Source organism: Tachyglossus aculeatus, chromosome 21 (assembly GCF_015852505.1).
Source record: "Tachyglossus aculeatus isolate mTacAcu1 chromosome 21, mTacAcu1.pri, whole genome shotgun sequence".
Taxonomy (NCBI): domain Eukaryota; kingdom Metazoa; phylum Chordata; class Mammalia; order Monotremata; family Tachyglossidae; genus Tachyglossus; species Tachyglossus aculeatus.
This window is the reverse complement of record NC_052086.1, coordinates 32,146,707-32,171,171: the sequence shown is the minus strand read 5'-3', so window position 1 is coordinate 32,171,171 and position 24,465 is coordinate 32,146,707. Positions and strand designations below refer to the sequence as shown.

Sequence of the window (24,465 nt, the reverse complement as noted above, 5' to 3'; positions counted from 1 at the left end):
TATGTGCAAAGCACTGTTCTAAGCACTGGGGGGATATAGGATGATCAGGTTGTCCCACGTGGGGCTCACAATCTTTATCCTCATTTTACAGATGAGGTAACTGAGGCACAGAGAAGTTAAGTGACTTGCCCAAAGTCACACAGCCGGTAAATGGCAGAGCAGGGATTAGAACCCATGACCTCTGACTCCCAAGCCCGTGCTGTTTCCACTGAGCCACACTGCTTCTCTCAGTACAATACAATAGAGTTGGTTGATATGATCCCTGCCCACAAGGAGCTTACAGTCTAAATGGGGAGACAGACATGAAATAATAATAATAATGATGGCATTTATTAAGCGCTTACTATGTGCCAAGCACTGTTCTAAGCACTGGGGCGGATACAAGATGATTAGGTTGTCCCACATGGGGCTCACAGTCTTCATCCCTATTTTACAGATGAGGTTACTGAAGCAGAGAGAAGTTGTGACTTGCCCAAAGTCACACAGCTGACAATTGGCGGAGCCGGGATTTGAACCCATGACCTCTGACTCCAAAGCCCATGCTCTTTTCCACTGAGCCACGCTGCTTCTCAATTTCTCACGCTGCTTCTATCTGCTTCTTTATTTATGAAAATAAATTACAGATGGAAGAAATGGCAGGGTATAAGGATATGTACCAAGTGATGTAGGCTGATAGTGGGATGAACATCAAATGTTTTCGAATTACAAATCTGAGTGCAGAGGGGATAGGGAGGAGGGGAAATGAGGGTTTAGAGGGAAATGCCCTCTTGGAGATATGACTTTTGGATGTCCAGGGACTATGCCTAATCTTCATTTGTGTATTTTTTTCTGATCATTTCATACTGTGATCTGCCTAAGTTGCTTAATAAATACCATTACTACTGCTACACGTGTGCACAGATAGTATGTCGCCTTCAGCACCATCTTTGAAAATGAAGCATAAAGGGAAGACAGGGCAGATACAAATGCACGAGAGACAGCATCTCTACAAAATAGACTAAATCCAACCTAAATGAGAGAAGCAAGTAACCATAAATGATGAGAAAACACACATCCAAGAGAAAGAGAAACATTTAATAGTGAGAAACAAAATCCCTAAGCCCTGAGAGCTAGAGAAGCAGCGTGGCTCAGTGGAAAGAGCATGGGCTTTGGAGCCAGAGGTCATCTGTTCAAATCCCAATTCCACCAAATGTCAGCTGTGTGACTTGGGGCAAGTCACTTAACTTCTCTGGGCCTCAGTGACCTCATCTGTAAAATGGGGATGAAGACTGTGAGCCCACCGTGGGACAACCTGATCACCTTGTATCCCCTCAGTGCTTAGAACATTGCTTTGCACATAGTAAGTGCTTAATAAATGCTATTGTTATTATTATTATTATTATTATTACTGAGTGTTCCAAGTGATTGGAATCTTGTAGGGTCAATCTGAGGGTAATTATAATAAATAAATAATAATAACAATGGCATTTGTTAAGCACCTACTATGTGCAAAGCACTGTTCTAAGCGCTGAGGGGATACAAGGTGATCAGGTTGCCCCACATGGGGCTCACAGTCATCATCCCCATTTTACAGATGAGGTAACTGAGGCTCCGAGAAGTTAAGTGACTTGCCCAAGGTCACATAGCAGACGTGTGGTGGAGCTGGGATTCGAACCCACGACCTCTGACTCCAAAGCCCGGGCTCTTTCCACTGAGCCACACTGCTTCTATGTGCAAAGCACCGTTCTAAGCGCCGGGGAGGTTACAAGGTGATCAGGTTGTCCCACGGGGGGTTCACAGTCTTAATCCCCATTTTACAGATGAGGTTACTGAGGCCCAGAGAATAATAATAATGGTGGTATTTGTTAAGCGCTTACTATGTGCTAAGCACTGTTCTAAGCGCTGGGGAGGTTACAAGGTAATCAGGTTGTCCCACGGGGGGCTCACAGTCTTAATCCCCATTTTACAGATGAGGTCACCGAGGCTCAGAGAATAATAATAATGGTGGTATTTGTTAAACGCTTACTATGTGCTAAGCATTGTTCTAAGCGCTGGGGAGGTTACAAGGGGATCAGGTTGTCCCACGGGGGGCTCACGGTTTTAATCCCCATTTTACAGATGAGGTCACTGAGGCACAGAGGAGTTAAATGACTTGCCCAAAGTCACCCAGCTGGCGGAGTGGGGATTTGAACCCACGACCTCCGACTCCAAAGCCCGGGCTCTTTCCACTGGGCCACGCTGCTTCTCCACGCTGCTTCATCTGTTGTGGAACAGATGAGTTTTTAGTTGAGCCAGTGACACTGATGAGAAAAAGGAAGTTTAGGAGAAGCAGCCAGTCCTCTTCCGGCATCTTTATTTTAGCTTTTGAGTGGAAAATGAAATCAAAACTCGGCCTCCAAACTCACTGACATCTTTTGTGTCCAGTGCAGGTATATCTAAGCCCCGGGTAAGATTTTTACTGAATTTACACAAGTGAGTATGTACCATCACTCATTTCCATTTTGTACACGAAGAGACCGAGTTTGAAAGATGAAACTCAGATCTACTTTTCTCCACCCGCCATCTGATCAATCAGGGAAGAAATAGCAGCCTTGTGGTTGGCTAAGAAGTAATAATAGTAATAATAATAATGGCATTTATTAAGCGCTTACTATGTGTAAGCGCTGGGGAGGTTACAGGGTAATCAGGTTGTCCCACGTGGGGCTCAGTCTTCACCCCCATTTTACAGATGAGGTAACTGAGGCACAGAGAAGTTAAGTGACTTGCCCAAAGTCACACAGCTGACAAGTGGCAGAGCTGGGATTTGAACCCATGACCTCTGACTCCAAAGCCCGGGCTCTTTTCCATTGAGCCACGCTGCTTCTCTGATGCAGTAGCACGGTCTACTGGAAAAGGGGAAAAGGGGAAAATGGCCTTAAGTGGGCTTGAAGAAAGAGCACAGGATTGGGAGTCCGGAGACTAGGCTGGATTGGGCCCACTTGATAACTTCTCTGTGCCTCGGTTTCCTCAGATTTTCAAATGAAGGTCAACTTCCTTGTGTGTTTTTTTAATGGTATTTGGTAAGTGCTGTAAGTGCGATGTGCCAGGCACTGTACTAAGCCCTGGGGTAGTTACAAGATCCTCATGTTGGACACAGTCCGTGTCCTACATGGGGCTCACAGTCTTAATCCCCATTTTACAGACAAGGAAACTGAGGCACAGAGAAGTTATGTGCCTTGCCCAAGGTCACACAGCAGACAAGTGGTGGAGTCAGAATTAGAACCCAGGCTTTCTGACTCACAGGCTTGTGTTCTTTCCACTAGACCACACTGCTTCCCTTTTGCCTTGTCTCTCTTTCCCAGGTCATTCAAGTAAGCGCTCAATAAATACGATTGATTGATTGATTGATTCGGTCATATTTATTGAGCGCTTACTGTGTGCAGAGCACTGTACTAAGAGCTTGGGAAGTACAAGTTAATAATAGGTCATATCACTCCATCAACCATCCTAGCATATATATACATATATATCCTAGTATATATATACACATGTGTGTGTGCATATATATATATACACACATGTATATATATATATACACATGTATATATATATATACACACATGTATATATATACACACACACTTCCATTCTATTTATTTACTATCATTTACTTCCTTTTAAAAATCACTCTTTAGTGTGCTTTTTCCTCTTGTTCCCACTGTAGGTATACAAATTTCATCTGCCAGCCTCCCCCATTAGATCGTAAACTGCTCGAGGGTGGGAACCATATCCCCCGTTTCCTTGTAGAATTCCAAGCACCGTAGTTCATTCACTCAATCATATTCATCAGTGCTCTGCACAAAATAGGAGGTCATTAAATACTGATGAGGATGAGCTGAAAATCCCGTTTTTCTGAGCTCTTTGGATTTTCAAAGATGGGATGAAATAGATGATCTCCCCTGGGAGATTCCTGGTGCTATGCCTCCTGGTGTAACGGAATGAGAAACAGGTACTTGAGCACTGGGATATTCCCTTTTCCACTATCTGATGTTGAGGGCACTTATATAGGTACCGGGGAAAGCCACATATATGGAGAGGGAACGTATCTGCTAATTCTGTTGCATTGTACTCTCCCAAGTGCTTAGTACAGTGCTCTGCACATAGAAAGGCACAATAAATAATTATTGATATAGAGACATCACCCACTCTAACTCGTTAGCTGAGATAATTAGCCTCCTGCTGTAGAGAAGCAGAGTGGCTCAGTGGAAAGAACCCAGGCTTGGGAGTCAAAGGTCATGGGTTCAAGTCCTGGCTCAGCCACTTAATAATAATAATAATAATGATGGCATTTGTTAAGCACTTACTATGTGCAAAGCACTGTTCTAAGCACTGGGGAGGTTACAAGGTGATCAGGTTGTCCCACGGGGCGGCGGGGGGGGGGGGGGGCTCACAGTCTTAATCCCCATTTTCCAGATGAGGTAGCTGAGGCACAGAGAAATGAAGTGACTTGCCCAAAGTCACACAGCTGACAATTGGCAGAGCTGGAATTTGAACCCATGACCTTTTAGACTGTAAGCCCACTGCTGGGTAGGGACTGTCTCTATATGTTGCCAACTTGTACTTCCCAAGCGCTTAGTACAGTGCTCTGCACACAATAAGCGCTCAATAAATACGATTGATGATGATGATGATGACCTCTGACTCCAAAGCCCATGATTTTTCCACTGAGCCATGCTGCTTCTCTTTGCTGCTTCTCACTGGTCAGCTGTGAGACTTTGAGCAAGTCTCTTAACTTCTTTGTGCCTCAGTTACCTCATCTGTAAAATGGGGATTAAGACTGTGAGTCCCCCGTGAGACAACCTGATCACCTTGTATCCTCCCCAGTGCTTAGAATAGTGCTTTGCACATAGTAAGCACTTAACAAATGCCATCATTACTATCATCATTATTATTTTTATTGATACGCCTTTGTGACTGTGCATGAACACACATTCAGTGTGTATTTCTAAAGATGTGATCCTGAATTTTGAACTTTTGATGATGCCTCCTTCAAAGCTGGGTTTTTATATGCAACATGTATGTGGTATAGCTGTCTGAATGATTAGATAAGTTTGCTTTTTATTTTTCATAAACATCCTTGGTATTTTTCCCCCAACAAAATCCTGAATCTGACTCTTTGATCGTTTGAAAATTCTGGTGGAGAGGACAGTCTGAAAAAGCTATTTCCCAGCAGACGCCTTTAGAACAGTTTAAAAATGGGGAAAAGACAAATCCTTCGCAGCTATTAAGCAAAAATTGCAGAAATGACTCTAGGGGTTCGTCCCTTTTAACCATAATTTGAGCTCATGGCTCTAGACTGTAAGCTCGTTATGGGCAGGGAGAGTTTCTGGTAAAGTTGTTGTATTGTCTTTTCCCAATAGCGTAGGATAGTGCTGGGCATATAGTAAGCGCTTAGTAAGTCTTTTAGACTGTGAGCCCACTGGTGGGTAGGGACTGTCTCTATATGTTGCCAATTTGTACTTCCCAAGCGCTTAGTACAGTGCTCTGCACACAGTAAGCGCTCAATAAATACGATTGATGATGATGATGATAAATACCATGGATTGATCTGGAGTTCATCGCTACGGATGGTGGGCAGAGAGAATGGTACTTTTTTAGATTGCCTGCCTAGTGTTGGGTAATCAGCTTTTATCTAATATTAAATGTTATGTCAAGAGTGGGATCAGCTGTAAGCAGTGAGTGGTGGGCGGGTGGATGGGAGGGAGGAGACTTTAAAAAGCTTCTTTCTAAGCAGCTCAAAGCCCCTTAGAAATAGGAAGGAAATTACCATTTTATACTTTATTAGACTACTTGAAAGTTCAGCTGGCTCATAGCTGGGAAGGTCTACCATCCATCGGTGAATTTTGTTTTCTTCTTATGTGAGTGGTATGATATTGTCATACCTACCAGTCTCTGGTAAAACCAGTCTCTGGTTTTTAGACTGTGAGTCCACTGTTGGGTAGGGACTGTCTCTATATGTTTGTACATATTTATTACTCTATTTATTTATTTATTTATTTTACTTGTACATATCTATCCTATTTATTTTATTTTGTTAGTATGTTTGGTTTTGTTCTCTGTCTCCCCCTTTTATGTCAAGAGTGGGATCAGCTGTAAGCAGTGAGTGGTGGGTGGGTGGATGGGAGGGAGGAGACTTTAAAAAGCTTCTTTCTAAGCAGCTCAAAGCCCCTTAGAAATAGGAAGGAAATTACCATTTTATACTTTATTAGACTACTTGAAAGTTCAGCAGGCTCATAGCTGGGAAGGTCTACCGTCCATCGGTGAATTTTGTTTTCTTCTTATGTGAGTGGTATGATATTGTCATACCTACCAGTCTCTGGTAAAACCAGTCTCTGGTTTTTAGACTGTGAGCCCACTGTTGGGTAGGGACTGTCTCTATATATATGTATATATGTTTGTACATATTTATTACTCTATTTTACTTGTACATATCTATCCTATTTATTTTATTTTATTAGTATGTTTGGTTTTGTTCTCTGTCTCCCCCTTTTAGACTGTGAGCCCACTGTTGGGTAGGGACCGTCTCTATATGTTGCCAATTTGTACTTCCCAAGCGCTTAGTACAGTGCTCTGCACATAGTAAGCACTTAATAAATATGATTGATGATGATGGTAAATAGTTTGCCCATGTCATTCTCTCTTGTTTAGCCCTTCTGCTTAAATACTAATGGCATTTGTTACACACTTACCAGGTGCCAAGCACTGTTCTAAGCGCTGGGGGGATAATAATAATAATAATGGCATTTATTAACTACTTACTATGTGCAAAGCACTGTTCTAAGCGCTGGGGAGGTTACAAGGTGATCAGGTTGTCCCACATGGGGCTCACAGTCTTAATCCCCATTTTAAAGATGAGGTAATGGAGGTCCAGAGAAGTGAAGTGACTTGCCCAAAGTCACACAGCTGACAAGTGGCGGAGTGGGGATTTGAACCCATGACCTCTGAATCCAAAGCCCATGTTCTTTCTACTGAGGTAATCAGGCTGTCCCACGTGGAGTTCACAATCTTCACCCCCATTTTACAGGTGAGGTAAAATTGTCAGCTGTGTGACTTTGGGCAAGTCGCTTAACTTCTCTGTGCCTCGGTTCCCTCATCTGTAAAATGGGGATGAAGACTGTGAGCCCCACGTGGGACAACCTGATCGCCTTGTAACCTCCCCAGCGCTTAGAACAGTGCTTTGCACATAGTGCTTAAAAAATGCCGTTATTATTATTATAGGGAACTGAGGCACAGAGAAGTTAAGTGACTTGCCCAAAGTCACACAGCTGACAAGTGGCGGAGTCTGGATTAGAGCCCATTTCCTCTGACTCCCAAGCCAGGGCTCTTTCCACTTAAATGATGCTGGAAGTTCTTTAAATGTGTTTGTGTGGCTTGTTTACTGTTAAGTTTCTTTTAGGTTTGATGTCCCTGCTCTTTGTGTTTCAATTTTAGGAAGTTTATTCATTCAATCATATTTATTGAGTGCTTACTGTGGGCAGAGCACACAGTTTAGTTCTTTCAGTTTAACTCCTAAAATTCTTGCTTCAGGATAATAAAATTCCATTGCATGGTACTCTCCCAAGTGCTTAATACAGCACTCTGCAAACAGTAAGCACTCAATAAATACCATTTATTGATAATAAAAACAGCTATAATACTGCTCAACTCCCTTGCTACTGAAGATGGTGCAACTTTGTAGTAATTGATAGATAGAGTCCATGCAGATAGTTCCTTGGCTGGGGGAATTAATGATTGTTGATTTGCCCCTAGGGAAAATTGTGGGCTTGATTTTTCCCCCTCTATGGAATAAAGGCTGATGGGTGAATAGTTGAGGAACAAAACAGCAGATTGGTTGTTACTCCGTTTTGCAGATAAGTAGGAAAAAAAAAAAGTAAGGGAATAAGATGGGAATTTGGGGATTGTTTGAGAGACAGCACAGCTGTGGATCGTTAGCAGTTACTGGGACAAGGAGGGAATCTCTCCTGTGAGTTGGGAAGCTGTGTAAGGCATCTCTGGGAATGAGATAATTTTACTCGTAACATATATAGTACAGTGCTCTGCAAGCAGCAAACACTGTAAACTCATTGTGGGCAGGGAATGTGCTTGTTTGTTATTACATTATACTCTCCCAAGCGCCTATTGCAGTTCTCTGCACACAGTAAGCACTCAGTAAATACTATTGAATGAATGAATAAATTCATTCATTCAATTCATTCAATCGTATTTATTGAGCGCTTACTGTGTGCAGAGCACTGTACTAAGCGCTTGGGAAGTACAGTCGAAAATGAGTTTGCCAAGAACATAGTAGCCTAAAGGAACTGCCATGCAAGCAGATAACGTTGAAGCTTACTTTCCTCATTGTATTATCGCTATCCTAATTGGAAAAATCCCTAATGATTCCCACAGGCGCGTCGGCCTCAGACCTTCATCGGAAAACTGCGCTGATTTGTATTAAGATCAGAAGCCACCCTTAGGTTGAAGCTGTTCTCTAAAGTCCTCTATTATAAAAAAAAGTTCTGGTTCTTCGGTGGAGGCCTGAATTTCTTCTTCAAGGGCAACACGGTGTATCCGCCCTGTTTGGGTAAACAGACTCAATGAAATGGGCACCATCAGTCCCATTACTACTAAATTATTGTCATGAACCCTGAGGTGGGGATCCTCTGTGCCGGGTGGATGCCTGAAAAAGCCATGGAAACATTTTAACTCTATGGAATGTCAGGATATTTAGTGTTTAGTTAAGTCACCTTAGTTGGGGAGGAACTGGGAAACAGCAATCTTGCTGTGTTCAGCCAAGCTGACCCCATTCAATCATTAATATTTATTAAGTGCTTACTGTGAGCAGAGTACTGTTCTAAGCTCTTGAGAGAGTATATCAAAGTTGATAGACACGTTACCAGCCCACAAGGAGCTTACAGTCCGGGGCTGGGGGGTGGACAGACATTAAAATGAATTAAAGATAGTGATTATTCATTCATTTATTCAATCGTATTTATCGAGCACTTACTGTATGCAGAGCACTGTACTAAGCGCTTGGGAAAAGTACAAGTTGGCAACATATAAAGATGGCCCCTACCCAAAAATGGGCTCATTCATTCATTCGTTCATTCAATCGTATTTATTGAGCGCTTACTGTGTGCAGAGCACTGTACTAAGCACTTGGGAAGTACAGGTTGGCAGCATATAAAAATTGTCCCTACCCAAAAACGGGCTCACAGTCTAGAAGGGGGAGACAGACAACAAAACAAAACACGTAGACAGGTGTCAAAGTCATGAGAACAAATAGAATTAAAGCTATATGTACATCATTAACAAAATAGAATAGTAAATACATACAAGTAAAATAGAGTAATAAATCTGTACAAATATGTACGTCAAACCTGATTTGATATGTGCAGTGCTAATCAAACCTGACTAACTTGTATCTACCACAGCACTTAGTAGAGTGCCTGGCAACTAGTAAGAGCTTAACAAATATCATTTTAACTCTATGGAATGTCAGGACATTTAGTGTTTAGTTAAGTCACCTTAGTTGGGCAGGAACTGGGAAGCTGACCCCATTCAATCATTAATATTTATGAAGTGCTTACTGTGAGCAGAGCACTGTTCTAAGCTCTTGAGAGAGTATATCAAAGTTGATATATATATATAAGCAACTAGTAAGAGCTTAACAAATATCACAAAAACAACAAAAAAATTTTTACTCAAATTTCAATTCCTTTTTCTGTCACCTTCTTCCTCTGGGTTTTTAGAAAATTCCACAGGTTTACTGGGTTCCTTTCTGCCCTAATCATGTCTTACCTGGGTCAGAGTGGAAGGGTAAGAGGTTAATTGCCTCGCTTTCCCATCTTCTGATTCTCCTGCTGTGATTGTTTAGGCTTAGTCATCCTCTTTCATACCTAAGGTCCTTACCTAAGAGGCATATTTGTAACAGGCGGACTGCCCAGAAATTTAGAAAATGATGAGAAGATATTTCTCAGCTTAATGAGCATGATATCCTGGGCTTAACTTTCAATTGAGATAATAAAGTGGTATCCTTGAGTCAAAGCTCTTAATGGGTCACCTGGAGGAAGTGAAGCAAGGCAGCCCTTCTTGTATGGGCTTCCTCTCAGGTGATTCCCAAGGGGCTGGGCACTTTTCCCTCTTCCCAACATTTTAGATAGACTTTGGGAAACTGCTCTGAAGTTATCAAGGTAGGGAGACAATTTTGCAGGAGAAGGGAGAAAGCTGAAATGCTTTCTGTCATATTGACATATTTGATGTTGGGGTTCCCAGGCTGGTGGGAGTCTTAAAGTGGATGATTGCTAATATCTGCGGCCTCTACAAAACTCTCTTGCTGTTCATTCATTCATTCAATCGTATTTATTGAGCGCTTACTGTGTGCAGAGCACTGTACTAAGCGCTTGGGAAGTACAAGTCGGATGTTAGGTGCCATGTATCAGACTTGTCAATCAATCAATCAATTGTATTCATTGAGCGCTTACTGTGTGCAGAGCACTGTACTAAGCACTTGGGAAGTACAAGTCGGATGTTAGGTGCCATGTATCAGACTTGTCAATCAATCAATCAATCAATTGTATTTATTGAGCGCTTACTGTGTGCAGAGCACTGTACTAAGCGCTTGGGAAGTACAAGTCGGCAACATATACAGACAGTCCCTACCCAACAGTGGGCTCACAGTCTAAAAGGGGGAGACAGAGAACAAAACCAAACATACTAACAAAATAAAATAAATAGAATAGATATGTCCAAGTAAAATAAATAAATAGAGTAATAAATATGTACAAACATATATACATATATACAGGTGCTGTGGGGAAGGGAAGGAGGTAAGACTTGTCCCTTATTGCATAATGGCCAAAATGTAACTTTCTACCATAAAGTACTTTTACAAAATGCACAGTTGCTTGGCCGTGATCAGTTGGTCAATCTCTGGATATCTTTTTCAAGTAGCTATCTGCGTAGTTATGCTCTTTGTATTCAAAGACAGCTGGTAAATTGATGATGATTGATGGTAAATTGAATATCTATCGCTTTATTGGTACTCTGAATTGACCTTAAATAATAGATAAGGTACCCCTAAAGTGGTCTCTCAAGATCACACCTGGAGAGTTTCCAGTACTCTACCAGTCTCGACTGTGAGAGGGAAGGTCAAGCGGAGGCCTTCTAGACTGTGAGCCCGTTGTTGGGTGGGGATTGTCTCTATTTGTTGCCAAATTGTACTTTCCAAGTGCTTAGTAATAATAATAATAATAGCATTTATTAAGAACTGACTATGTGCAAAGCACTGTTCTAAGCGCTGTACAGTGCTCTGCACACAGTAAGTGCTCAATAAATACAATTAAAAGAATGAATGAATATCCATTCCATTCCTAGCTTGGGCAGTGACTAGTGAGCAGATGGCAATCTGTTACAAGTCAAAACTCTCCTGTGCTGGGCAGCAGCGGCTTGGGAGAGAGTCGAGGGTGGAGACACAGGTTTACGGCGTGAAAGGAGGTAGTGGTAAACCAATTCCATACTTTTACCAAGAAAACTCTATGGATGCACTTCCAGAACGATTGCCGATGGAGGTGGGGCGTTCTGGGAGTAAACTCATTGTGGGCAGGGAATATGTCTCTGTATTGTTATATTGTATTCTTCCAAGTGCTTAGTACAGTTCTTTGCACACAGTAAGCTCTCAGTAAATACGATTGAAGGAAATAACTGGAATTACCCACTAGACTGTCAGCTCCTTGAGAGTAGGAATTGCAGGTCAGGGGTTCGAATCCCGGCTCTGCCAGTTGCCAGCTGTGTGACTTTGGGCAAGTCACTTCACTTCTCTGGGCCTCAGTTCCCTCATCTGTAAAATGGGGATGAAGACTGTGAGCCCCCCATGGGACAACCTGATCACCTTGTAACCTCCCCAGCGCTTAGAACAGTGCTTTGCACACAGTAAGCGCTTAATAAATGCTATTATTATTATTATTATTTGTCCATGAAGTCGCTATGGGTAGGACACGACTCGACAGCATAAGACAACAACAACCTTTAAAGAGCTGATAATCTGATAAACATGTATTCCAGTCCTGTGTGTGAGGGTGCCCGGGGCATGAGCTCCTTTTCGGTTCCCCACCACTGCCAGGGTGGGTCGCTTCTTTTTTTTTAATGGTACTCGTTAAGCAATTAGTGTGTTAATGATGAAGGTATTTATGAAGTGCTTACTATGTGCAAAGCACTGTTCTAAGCGCTGTGGGGATACAAGGTGATCGGGTTGTCCCACGTGGGGCTCACATTCTTCATCCCCATTTTACAGATGAGGGAACTGAGGCCCAGAGAAGTGAAGTGACTTGCCCAAAGTCACACAGCTGACAACTGGCCGAGCCGGGATTTGAACCCATGAACTCTGACTCCAAAGCCCGGGCTCTTTCCACTGAGCCACACTGCATCTCTGCGCAGGCACTGTACTAAGCAATGGAGTAGAGACAAGATAATTAGTTTCGACACAGTCCCTGTCCCACCTGGGACTCACAGTCCAAGTTGGAGGAAAGAGGAGTTGATCATTGCTTTTACAGATGAGGTAACTGAGGCCCAAAGAATTTAAGCGACTTGCACCAGGTCACGACAGCAGACAAGTGGCAGAGTCAGGATTAGAATCCAGATCCTCTAACTCCTAGGTCCGTTCGAAGTCTTATGCAGGAGGCAGAGCTCTACTTCTCCCTGCTAACTATAGCTGAAGGCAGCCAGAAGAGTAGCCTGTCTGTGTTTAAATCTGAAATTCATTTTTGGGGGCCTGATTAATGGTGATAGTAGCCTTCTAACATTACTTTTGAAAACTTTTTTCTGTAGCTTAAACCAGACTCTGGCAAAGCACCTATGAAGCAGCCAACTCACAGATCAGAAGCCCGGCTCACCAGGAAAGAGAGCGTGTCCGCATCTGTCAGGAAGACCAAGGTATGGGCTATAGGTATGGAATTCATTCAATCGTATTTATTGAGCGCTTACTGTGCGCAGAGCACTGTACTATGGGATGTGCCTGGACATTGCAACTTTTATGGGCACGCCTCGAAACAAAGATGTTGGCACGTTTTTACACTTTGCTATTACTATCCCTGCCAGTTCTCTGGATGAACACTTAAAAAAAGGAATTTATTTTTCACAATTTACATTTGTTTCATTTATTTTATTTGCTTCTGGCACTCCTCATAGTTGACTGGTAATTTTCATTCTCTAATATAAATGTGTATCCCTCTGATGGGATGTACCAAATGCTGCCGTGTTCAGCTTTCCAGCGCAGCAGTGGAATGTTAAAGCTGATGAATGAATACTTGCTCTATCCCAATTCTAGAACTGATTTTGTCAGACAAGCATTTAATAACCTTGGGCTTCTTACTCTCCTCCAGAAAATCCTACTAAAAACGGAATCCACAAGCCATCTAATTTAAAGGTAGATTTTTGCAGTTTGAAATAGTTACTCCCCATCAGGGTGGGGAAAGAGGATATCACTTCAAATGGATTGATCCCAACTTCAATCCCAAAATATCAAATGGATTGATAGAGCTAAGATCCCAACTTCAATCCCAAAATAGGATTTAAAGATTTATAACAAAATCTATTGGCTCAAAACTATGCTGGCTCAGAAGCAAGGGAAAGTTACTGCTTAGCCTTGGGATAGACCAGTTCAGTTTCTAACGTTAGGAGGTGGAAATTCCAGAAAGCTTGGAAATGTCAGGCTTCTAGTTTGGTATCCTTTAGCCAGAGCTATGATAAGTTTTCCAGGGTCTCAGCGTGAGGAGCTTTTCAGTTGTCCTGCTGTGGATGAGGAAGCTTCGTTCTCTGGGATGGTCAAACTTATAAAAACTCATTTTTAAATCAACCATATTTATTGAATGCTTGCTATGTGCAGAGCAAAGTACTAAGTGCTTGGGAGAGTCCAATACAACAGAATTAGCAGAAACGTTCCCTGCCCGTAACGAGCTTACGGTCTAGATGGGGAGATAGACATGAATATGAATTAAAGAACATCTCTCCTGTCCCTGAAAAAGACACAGCTCCTATCCTGGAGCAGAGGCGGGAGGAGAAAAAAAGTCCCTTCACCATTCAACATTTTAACGCATAATGGAAGCTCATCTGTTAAATATTCATGGGTAATTTCAGCAGATGAAACACATCATGGTTTGATTCAATTTTCCTAACCCCATTCCTGATAAAATGAACTGTTTCAAAGAATGGAAATTACATTTGCTTGAGAGTAACAAGAAAATGGCTCAATGGAGGTCAACTCCAAGGTCTGTTGGAAACAATTCCTTAATGTTCTCACATCTATAAGAGTCATCTTCAAATGTGGGTTCTTAAGGAGAACAATCCTGGCCAGTTATTGGTTTAGCTGAAGGATATCTGCTTCGGGAGACTGTAATCCCATATCATTGGGATATTATTTTCCTGTTATTTGCATTCAATTTTATTCGTTGGGCATTTATTAAATTATTGAGCACTTGCTGTGTGTAGAGAGCACGGTACTAAGCACTTGGGAAAATAAAATGTTGTAGAGTTGGTAGGTGTGATCCCTGTTCACAAGGTGCTTACAGTCTACAGGTGTAGACAGATGTTAAAATAAATTATAGATAGGAGAAATAGAGTGTAAGGATATGGGCAAAAGTGTTGTGGGCATGGGGTATCAGTGAGCTTATGGGCTAGCCAGCCAAGTGCAAAGCCATTCATTCAATTCATTCAATTGTATTTATTGAGCACTTACTGTGTGCAGAGCACTGTACTAAGCGCTTGGGAAGTACAAGTTGGCAACATATAGAGACGGTCCCTACCCAACAGTGGGCTTACAGTCTAGAAGCCAACTCAGAGGATAAAGCAGTTAGGGGAAACGAAAGCACATTTATGTGGGATAGGTTAAATGAATTATCCAAAAAGGTGTCCTTTGCTTGACTTCAGGTGGCTGCACCTGAATTGTAACTAAACAAAACAAAACAAGTGTTTTTGGAGGGTGCAGTTTGGAGGGAACCCCCCCCCCCCAAAAAAAAAACTGAAGATATCACCTTCTTTATAACTGCCATAGTAACTCCAGCTTTGTTTTCAATCTGTTGAAAGTAGTATTCATATATATATATATATTTAAAATACCATATATTTTATGGTATTAAGTGCTTACTTAGCTAAACACCAGAATAGATATAAGCTAATCAGGTCGGACACAGTCCGTGTCCCACATGGGGCTCACAGTCTTAATCCCCATTTTACAGATGAGGTCACTGAGGCCCAGCTAAGTGACTTGCTCAAGGTCACACAGCTGACAAGTGGCGGAGCGGGATTAGAACCCAGGTCCTCTGACTCTCAGATGTGTGCTCTATTCACTACACAAAACTGCTTCTCTTTGGACACAGTCTATCATTGAGTAGTAGATGGTCAGGTGGAGAGGACAGTGGGGATTAAATATCCAGTCTTCCTCCCCCTTAGACAGTGAGCCCTCGCAGGGACAGGGCTGGTCCTAATTCAGTTATCTGATATCTAACTTGGTGTTTAATGTGGTGCTTGGCCCATAGTAAGCGATTTACAAATATCCCGAGGATTGTCATTCACCAGGTTGGACTTGCGGAGACAAGGCAGCAGAATGGAGCAGGGCCTCCATCTGGCTATCTCTCGGTTGGCCCCGAGAGCTGCCCATTTTTGGTTGATAGTCTGGGTCTTGGTGGCCCTGATTTCCCTTGAACTTTGGCAATTCCCTGGATGTCAATCAGTCCTGCAGCAGGAAAGACAGGGTCGGAGGGCGGGGGTAAAGGGAGGTCGGAATGTCCTCTTGATAGACAAGTTGTCCTGCTGATTTCTGGATTCCTGAGCTGCCATCCAAGCAGGGTTGCATCACCTCAACCCAAATCTGTGGATTCGCCAGGGGTCAGAAATGACTCCATGGCATTTGAACAAAGGAAGATGATTTAAGCGCTTAGAACAGTGCTTTGCGTATAGGAAGCGCTTAATAAATGCCATCATCATCATCATCATTTAAGAATTGCCCCGCACAAAGCATAGAGATGCAGAATGGCCTTGTGGGAAGAGTACAGGACTAGGAGGCAGAGGACCTGGGTTCTAATGTCAGCTCTGACAATTAACTTGCTGTGTGATCTTGGGTCATATAATAATAATGATAATAATAATAATAATGATAAGGATGGCATTTGTTCCCTTCCTTCCTCTCCCCCTCATCCCCCTCTCCATCCCCCCATCTTACCTCCTTCCCTTCCCCACAGCACCTGTATATAAGTATATATATTTTGTACATATTTATTACTCTATTTATGTATTTATTTATTTATTTTACTTGTACATATCTATTCTATTTATTTTATTTTGTCAGTATGTTTGGTTTTGTTCTCTGTCTTCCCCTTTTAGACTGTGAGCCCACTGTTGGGTAGGGACTGTCTCTATCTGTTGCCGACTTGTACTTCCCAAGTGCTTAGTACGGTGCTCTGCACAAAGTAAGCACTCAATAAATACGATTGATTGATTGATTGTTAAGCGCTTACTATGTGCCAAGCACCATTCTAAGTCTTGGGGAGGATACAAAGCGATCAGGTTGTCATCATCATCATCGATCGTATTTATTGAGCGCTTACTGTGTGCAGAGCACTGTACTAAGCGCTTGGGAAATACAAGTTGGCAACATATAGAGACAGTCCCCACCCAACAGTGGGCTCACAGTCTAAAAGGGGGAGACAGAGAACGAAACCAAACATACTAACAAAATAAAATAGAATAGATATGTACAAGTAAAATAAATAAATAAATATTTGTCCCACGTGAGGCTCACAGTCTTCATTCCCATTTTACAGTTGAGCTCACTTAGGCCCAGAGAAGTGAAGTGACTTGCCCAAGGTCCCACAGCAGACAAGTGGTGGGGCTGGGATTAGAACCCACGACCTCTGACTCCCAAACCCGGGCTCTTTCCATTGAGCCATGCTGCTTCTCGACTTCTCTGTACCTCAGTTACTTCATCTATAAAATGGGGATTAAATTCATTCATTCAATCGTATTTATTGAGTGCTTACTGTGTGCAGAGCACTGGACTAATCCTCCACTGCAAATGGGGATTAAATCCTCCCTCCACTTTAGACTCTGCAAAATGGGGATAAAGACTGTGAGCCCCATGTGGGACGAGGATGTGGATTAAATTCATTCATTCAATCGTATTTATTGAGCGCTTACTGTGTGCAGAGCACTAATCCTCCCCTGCAAATGGGGATTAAATCCTCCCTCCACTTTAGACTCTGCAAAATGGGGATAAAGACTGTGAGCCCCATGTGGGACGAGGATGTGGATTAAATTCATTCATTCAATCGTATTTATTGAGCGCTTACTGTGTGCAGAGCACTAATCCTCCCCTGCAAATGGGGATTAAATCCTCCCTCCACTTTAGACTCTGCAAAATGGGGATAAAGACTGTGAGCCCCACGTGGGACGAGGATGTGGATTAAATTCTTTCATTCAATCGTATTTATTGAGCGCTTACTGTGTGCAGAGCACTAATCCTCCCCTGCAAATGGGGATTAAATCCTCCCTCCACTTTAGACTCTCCAAAATGGGGATAAAGACTGTGAGCCCCATGTGGGACGAGGATGTGGATTAAATTCATTCATTCAATCGTATTTTTTGAGCGCTTACTGTGTGCAGAGCACTAATCCTCCCCTGCAAATGGGGATAAAATCCTCCCTCCACTTTAGACTCTGCAAAATGGGGATAAAGACTGTGAGCCCCACGTGGGACGAGGATGTGGATTACATTCATTCATTCAATCGTATTTATTGAGCGTTTACTGTGTGCAGAGCACTAATCCTCCCCTGCAAATGGGGATTAAATCCTCCCTCCACTTTAGACTCTGCCAAATGGGGATAAAGACTGTGAGCCCCATGTGGGACGAGGATGTGTATTAAATTTATTCATTCAATCGTATTTATTGAGCGCTTGCTGTGTGCAGAGCACTAATCCTCCCCTGCAAATGGGGATTAAATCCTCCCTCCACTTTAGACTCTGCAAAATGGGGATAAAGACTGTGAGCCCCATGTGGGATGAGGATGTGGATTAAATTCATTCATTCAATCGTATTTATTGAGTGCTTACTGTGTGCAGAGCACTAATCCTCCCCTGCAAATGGGGATTAAATCCTCCCTCCACTTTAGACTCTCCAAAATGGGGATAAAGACTGTGAGCCCCATGTGGGACGAGGATGTGGATTAAATTTATTCATTCAATCATATTTTTTGAGCGCTTACTGTGTGCAGAGCACTAATCCTCCCCTGCAAATGGGGATTAAATCCTCCCTCCACTTTAGACTCTGCAAAATGGGGATAAAGACTGTGAGCCCCACGTGGGACGAGGATGTGAATTAAATTCATTCATTAAATCGTATTTATTGAACGTTTACTGTGTGCAGAGCACTAATCCTCCCCTGCAAATGGGGATTAAATCCTCCCTCCACTTTAGACTCTGCAAAATGGGGATAAAGACTGTGAGCCCCATGTGGGACGAGGATGTGGATTAAATTCATTCATTCAATTGTATTTATTGAGCACTTACTGTGTGCAGAGCACTAATCCTCCCCTGCAAATGGGGATAAAATCCTCCCTCCACTTTAGACTCTGCAAAATGGGGATAAAGACTGTGAGCCCCATGTGGGACGAGGATGTGGATTAAATTCATTCATTCAATCGTATTTATTGAGCGCTTACTGTGTGCAGAGCACTAATCCTCCTCTGCAAATGGGGATAAAATCCTCCCTCCACTTTAGACTCTGCAAAATGGGGATAAAGACTGTGAGCCCCATGTGGGACGAGGATGTGGATTAAATTCATTCATTCAATCGTATTTATTGAGCGCTTACTGTGTGCAGAGGACTAATCCTCCCCTGCAAATGGGGATTAAATCCTTCCTCCACTTTAGACTCTGCCAAATGGGGATAAAGACTGTGAGCCCCATGTGGGACGAGGACTGTGTCCAACCTGTTAACGGTGCTTGACACACAGTAGGCACTTAACAAATGCCTTGAAAAAAATGAAAAGCTAAAACGGATCACTCTGCTGAACAATTCATCTGGAAAAACTGGCGCAACATTCAAGGGGGAAGAATGGAGTGAATAGCTTCCTTTCCTTGTGGCGGAGCCCTTTGCTCCCAAATCCGGCCCGACCCAAATATCCCATCTACGGAAGGCAAGCTGCCCGGCTAAAATCAGGGGGCGTAAAAGGTGAATCTAGACAGATTCCCCAGTCCTTGATGGAGACTTGATGATAAAAGCATTTGCAGTCATGTTCTCACTGTACTGTACTGCTCTGTGATCTGCCAACTGGCCCGTCCTCCCCCTGGCCTGGAATGCCCTCCCTCCCCCCATCCGCCAAACTAACTCTCTTCCTCCCTTCAAAGCCCTACTGAGATCTCACCTCCTCCAGGAAGCCTTCCCACACTGAGCCCCCTTTTTCCTCTCCTCTCCCCCACCCCCCCGGGCCCTACCTCCTTCCCCTCCCCACAGCACCTGTATATATGTTTGTACAGATTTATTACTCAATTTTATTTGTACGTATTTACTATTCTATTTATTTTGTTAATGATGTGCATCTAGCTTTATTTCTATTTGTTCTGATGACCCCTGTCCACATGCTTTGTTTCGTTGTCCGTCTCCCCCTTCTATCATCATCAATCGTATTTATTGAGCGCTTACTATGTGCAGAGCACTGTAGCGCCTCAAGATCGTGAGCCCGTTGTTGGGTAGGGACCGTCTCTCGATGTTGCCAACTTGTACTTCCCAAGCGCTTAGTACGGTGCTCTGCACACAGTAAGCGCTCAATAAATACGGTTGAATGAATGAATGAATGAACTGGCATTTATTAATAATAATAATAATAATAATAATAATAATTGTGGTATTTAAGTGCTTACTACGTGCCAGGCACCGTCCGTCTCATGCCACAGAACCACGTTTCTCCTGAAGGAGGAGGAGAGGAAGTCTGTTTTTTGTGTGGTATTTGTTAAGCACTTACTATTCTATTTATTTTATTTTGTTAATATGTTTGGTTTTGTTGTCTGTCTCCCCCTTCTAGACTGTGAGCCCGCTGTTGGGTAGGGACCGTCTCTATATGGTGCCAACTTGTACTTCCCAAGCGCTTAGTACAGCGGTCTGCACACAGTAAGCGCCCAATAAATACGATTGAATGAATGAAGTGCTGGAGTAGATGCAAGCAAATCAGGTTGGACGCAGTCCCCGGACCACATGGGGCTCACAGTCTTAATCCCCATTTTGCCGATGAGGGAACTGAGGCAGAGAGAAGCTAAGTGACTTGCCCAGGGTCACACAGCAGAGACGTGGCAGAACTGGAATTAGAACTCGGGTCCTTCTAACTCCCAGGCTCGTGCAATACTCAGTGGGCCATGCTGCTTCTCTATATGCTTTCTCTTTGTGATTCACCTGGAGGTGTTATTTGGTTTTGTGGCAACTGGGGAAGCCCTTTTCAATCAATCAATCAATCAATCGTATTTATTGAGCGCTTACTGTGTGCAGAGCACTGTACTAAGCGCTTGGGAAGTACAAGTTTCCAAGTATCTCTTGTTTGTGGCTCCCACTTGGCTCTGGGGTTTGACCCCCTCTCCCCCCCCCGGAAATTAAGTCCAGCCCAGATGGATGTTGAAGCAGTGGGGCTCAGTGGAAAGAGCTCGGGCTTGGGAGTCAGAGGTCATGGGTTCGAATCCCGACTCCAACCAACACTTAGCCTTGGGCAAGCCACTTTGCTTCTCTGTGCCTCAGTTACCTCATCTGTAAAACTAGTTATGCGACCCCCCGAACCAAGGCCCTACTGAGAACTCACCTCCTCCAGGAGGCCTTCCCAGACTGAGCCCCTTCCTTCCTCTCCCCCTCGTCCCCCTCTCCATCCCCCCATCCTACCTCCTTCCCTTCCCCACAGCACCTGTATATATGTATATATGCTTGTACATATTTATTACTCTTTATTTATTTTACTTGTACATATCTATTCTATTTATTTTATTTTGTTGGTATGTTTGGTTTTGTTCTCTGTCTCCCCCTTCTAGACTGTGAGCACACTGTTGGGTAGGGACCGTCTCTATATGTTGCCAACTTGTACTTCCCAAGCGCTTAGTACAGTGCTCTGCACACAGTAAGCGCTCAATAAATACGATTGATGATGATGATGTAAAACGGGGATGAAGACTGTTAGCCCAACATGGGACAACCTGATCACCTTTTTATTGTACTTCCCCAGCGCTTAGTACAGTGCTCTGCACTCAGTAAGTGCTCAATAAATACGATTGAATGAATGAATGAATAGAGAAGCAGCGTGGCTCAATGGAAAGAGCCCGGGCTTGGGAGTCAGAGGTCATGGGTTCTAATCCCGGCTCCGCCACTTAGCTGTGTGACTGTGGGCAAGTCACTTCTCTGTGCCTCAGTGACCTCATCTGTAAAATGGGGATTAAGACTGTGAGCCCCACGTGGGACAACCTGATCACCTTGTATCCCCCCAGCGCTTAGAACAGTGCTTGGCACATAGTAAGGGCTTAACAAATACCATTATTATTATTATTATTATTATTCTCTGTGCCTCAGTTACCTCATCTGTAAAATAGGGATTAAGATTGCGAGGCCCACATGGGACAACCCGGTCACCTCGTGTCCCCCCAGAGTTTAGAACAGTGCTTTGCACATAGTAAGCGCTTACCAAATACCGTCGTTAATTAATTAATTACAAGCCCCACCCTCCCAGGCCCTAGCTCTATTCGGGTTCTGCGGGCTTGGGTGGATGGGGGATATCTTTCCACTGAGTGATGCTGCTTCTTTATTTAAGTGCTTACTATGTGCCAAGCACTGTTCTAAGCACTGGGGTAATAATAATAATAATAATAATAATAATAATAATAATAATAATAGTATGATGGTACTTGTTAAGTACTTACTATGTGCCAAGCACTGTTCTAAGCACTGACATAATAATAATAATGATGGTACTTGTTAAGTGCTTACTATGTGCCAAGCACTGTTCTAAGCACTGTGGTAATAATAATAATAATAATAATAATAATAATGGTATTTGTTAAGCGCTTAGTATGTGCCAAGCACTGTTCTAAGCACTGAAGAAATAATAATAATGATGGTACTTGTTAAGCACTTACTACGTGCCAAGCACTGTTCTAAGCACTAGGGTAAGAATAATAATAATAATAATGATGATGGTATTTAAGTGCTTACTATGTGCCAAGCACTGTTCTAAGCACTGAGGTAATAATAATAATGATGGTACTTGTTAAGCGCTTACTATGTGCCAAGCACTGTTCTAAGCACTAGGGTAAGAATAATAATAATAATAATGATGATGATATTTGTTAAGCGCTTACTATGTGCCAAGCACTGTTCTAAGCGCTGATGTAATAATAATAATGATGGTACTTGTTAAGCGCTTACTATGTACCAAGCACTGTTCTAAGCACTGGGGTAAGAATAATAATAATAATAATGATGATGGTATTTGTTAAGCACTTACTATGTGCCGAGCACTGTTCTAAGTGCTGATGTAATAATAATAATGATGGTACTTGTTAAGCGCTTACTATGTGCCAAGCACTGTTCTAAGCACTAGGGTAAGAATAATAATAATAATAATGATGATGATATTTGTTAAGTGCTTACTATGTGCCAAGCACTGTTCTAAGCGCTGATGTAATAATAATAATGATGGTACTTGTTAAGCGCTTACTATGTACCAAGCACTGTTCTAAGCACTAGGGTAAGAATAATAATAATAATAATGATGATGGTATTTGTTAAGCGCTTACTATGTGCCGAGCACTGTTCGAAGTGCTGATGTAATAATAATAATGATGGTACTTGTTAAGTGCTTACTATGTGCCAAGCACTGTTCTGAGCACTGGGGTAAGAATAATAATAATAATAATAATGATGATGGTATTTGTTAAGCGCTTACTATGTGCCAAGCACTGTTCTAAGCGCTGAGGTAATAATAATGATGGTACTTGTTAAGCGCTTACTATGTGCCAAGCACTGTTCTAAGCACTGGGGTAATAATAATAATAATAATAATAATAATAATGGTATTTGTTAAGCGCTTACTATGTGCCAAGCACTGTTCTAAGCGCTGAGGTAATAATAATGATAGTATTTGTTAAGCGCTTACTATGTGCCAAGCACTGTTCTAAGCACTGACGCAAGAATAATAATGATGGTACTTGTTAAGCGCTTACTATGTGCCAAGCACTGTTCTAAGCACTGGCATAATAATAATAATAATAATAATAATAATAATAATAATAATGATGGTATTTGTTAAGCGCTTACTATGTGCCAAGCACTGTTCTAAGCACTGATGTAATAATAATAATGATGGTACTTGTTAAGCGCTTACTATGTGCCAAGCACTGTTCTAAGCGCTGGGGTAATAATAATAATGATGGTACTTGTTAAGTGCTTACCATGTGCCAAGCACTGTTCTAAGCACTGGGGTAAGAATAATAATAATAATAATGATGATGGTATTTGTTAAGCGCTTACTATGTGCCAAGCACTGTTCTAAGCGCTGAGGTAATAATAATGATGGTACTTCTTAAGCACTTACTATGTGCCAAGCACTTTTCTAAGTGCTGATGTAATAATAATAATGATGGTACTTGTTAAGTGCTTACTATGTGCCAAGCACTGTTCTAAGCACTGGGGTAAGAATAATAATAATAATAATGATGATGGTATTTATTAAGCACTTACTATGTGCCAAGCACTGTTGTAAGCGCTGAGGTAATAATAATGATGGTACTTGTCAAGCGTTTACTATGTGCCAAGCACTGTTCTAAGCACTGGGGTAAGAATAGTAATAATAATGATGATGATGGTATTTGTTAAGCACCTACTATGTGCCAAGCACTGTTCTAAGCGCTGATGTAATAAGAATAATAATGATGGTACTTGTTAGGCGCTTACTATGTGCCAAGCACTGTTCTAAGCGCTGGGGTGGATTCAAGGTGATCAGGTTGTCCCACAGGGGGCTCACAGTCTGCACCCCCATTTTACAGATGAGGGACTGAGGCACAGAGAAGTGAAGTGCCCACTGTTGGGTAGGGACCGTCTCTCTATGTTGCCAACTTGTACTTCCCCAGCGCTTAGTCCAGTGCTCTGCACACAGTAAGCGCTCAATAAATGTGATTGAACGAAGGACTAGCGTGGCTCAGTGGAAAGAGCCCGGGCTTTGGAGTCAAAGGTCATGGGTTCAAACCCCGGCTCTGCCAATTGTCAGCTGGGTGACTTTGGGCAAGTCTCGTCACTTCTCTGGGCCTCAGTCACCTCATCTGTAAAATGGGGATGAAGACTGTGAGTCCCCAGTGGGACAACCTGGTCACCTTGTAACCTCCCCAGCGCTTAGAAGAGTGCTTGGCACATAGTAAGCGCTTAATAAAATGCCATTATTATTATTATTATTATTATATTCA

At 42.6% G+C, this 24,465-nt stretch overlaps 1 protein-coding gene across 13 annotated transcripts in view; it reads left to right on the top strand.

The window, feature by feature from the left end:
- Positions 1–24,465, top strand: part of RIMBP2 (RIMS binding protein 2) — a 440,277-nt gene that overhangs the window by 10,350 nt on the left and 405,462 nt on the right. For all 13 annotated transcript variants that reach the window (XM_038762562.1, XM_038762556.1, XM_038762559.1 and 10 more), the window contains exon 2: positions 12,820–12,924. In XM_038762562.1, the coding sequence (XP_038618490.1) occupies positions 12,820–12,924 (105 nt within the window). The remainder of the gene's footprint in view (positions 1–12,819; positions 12,925–24,465) is intronic.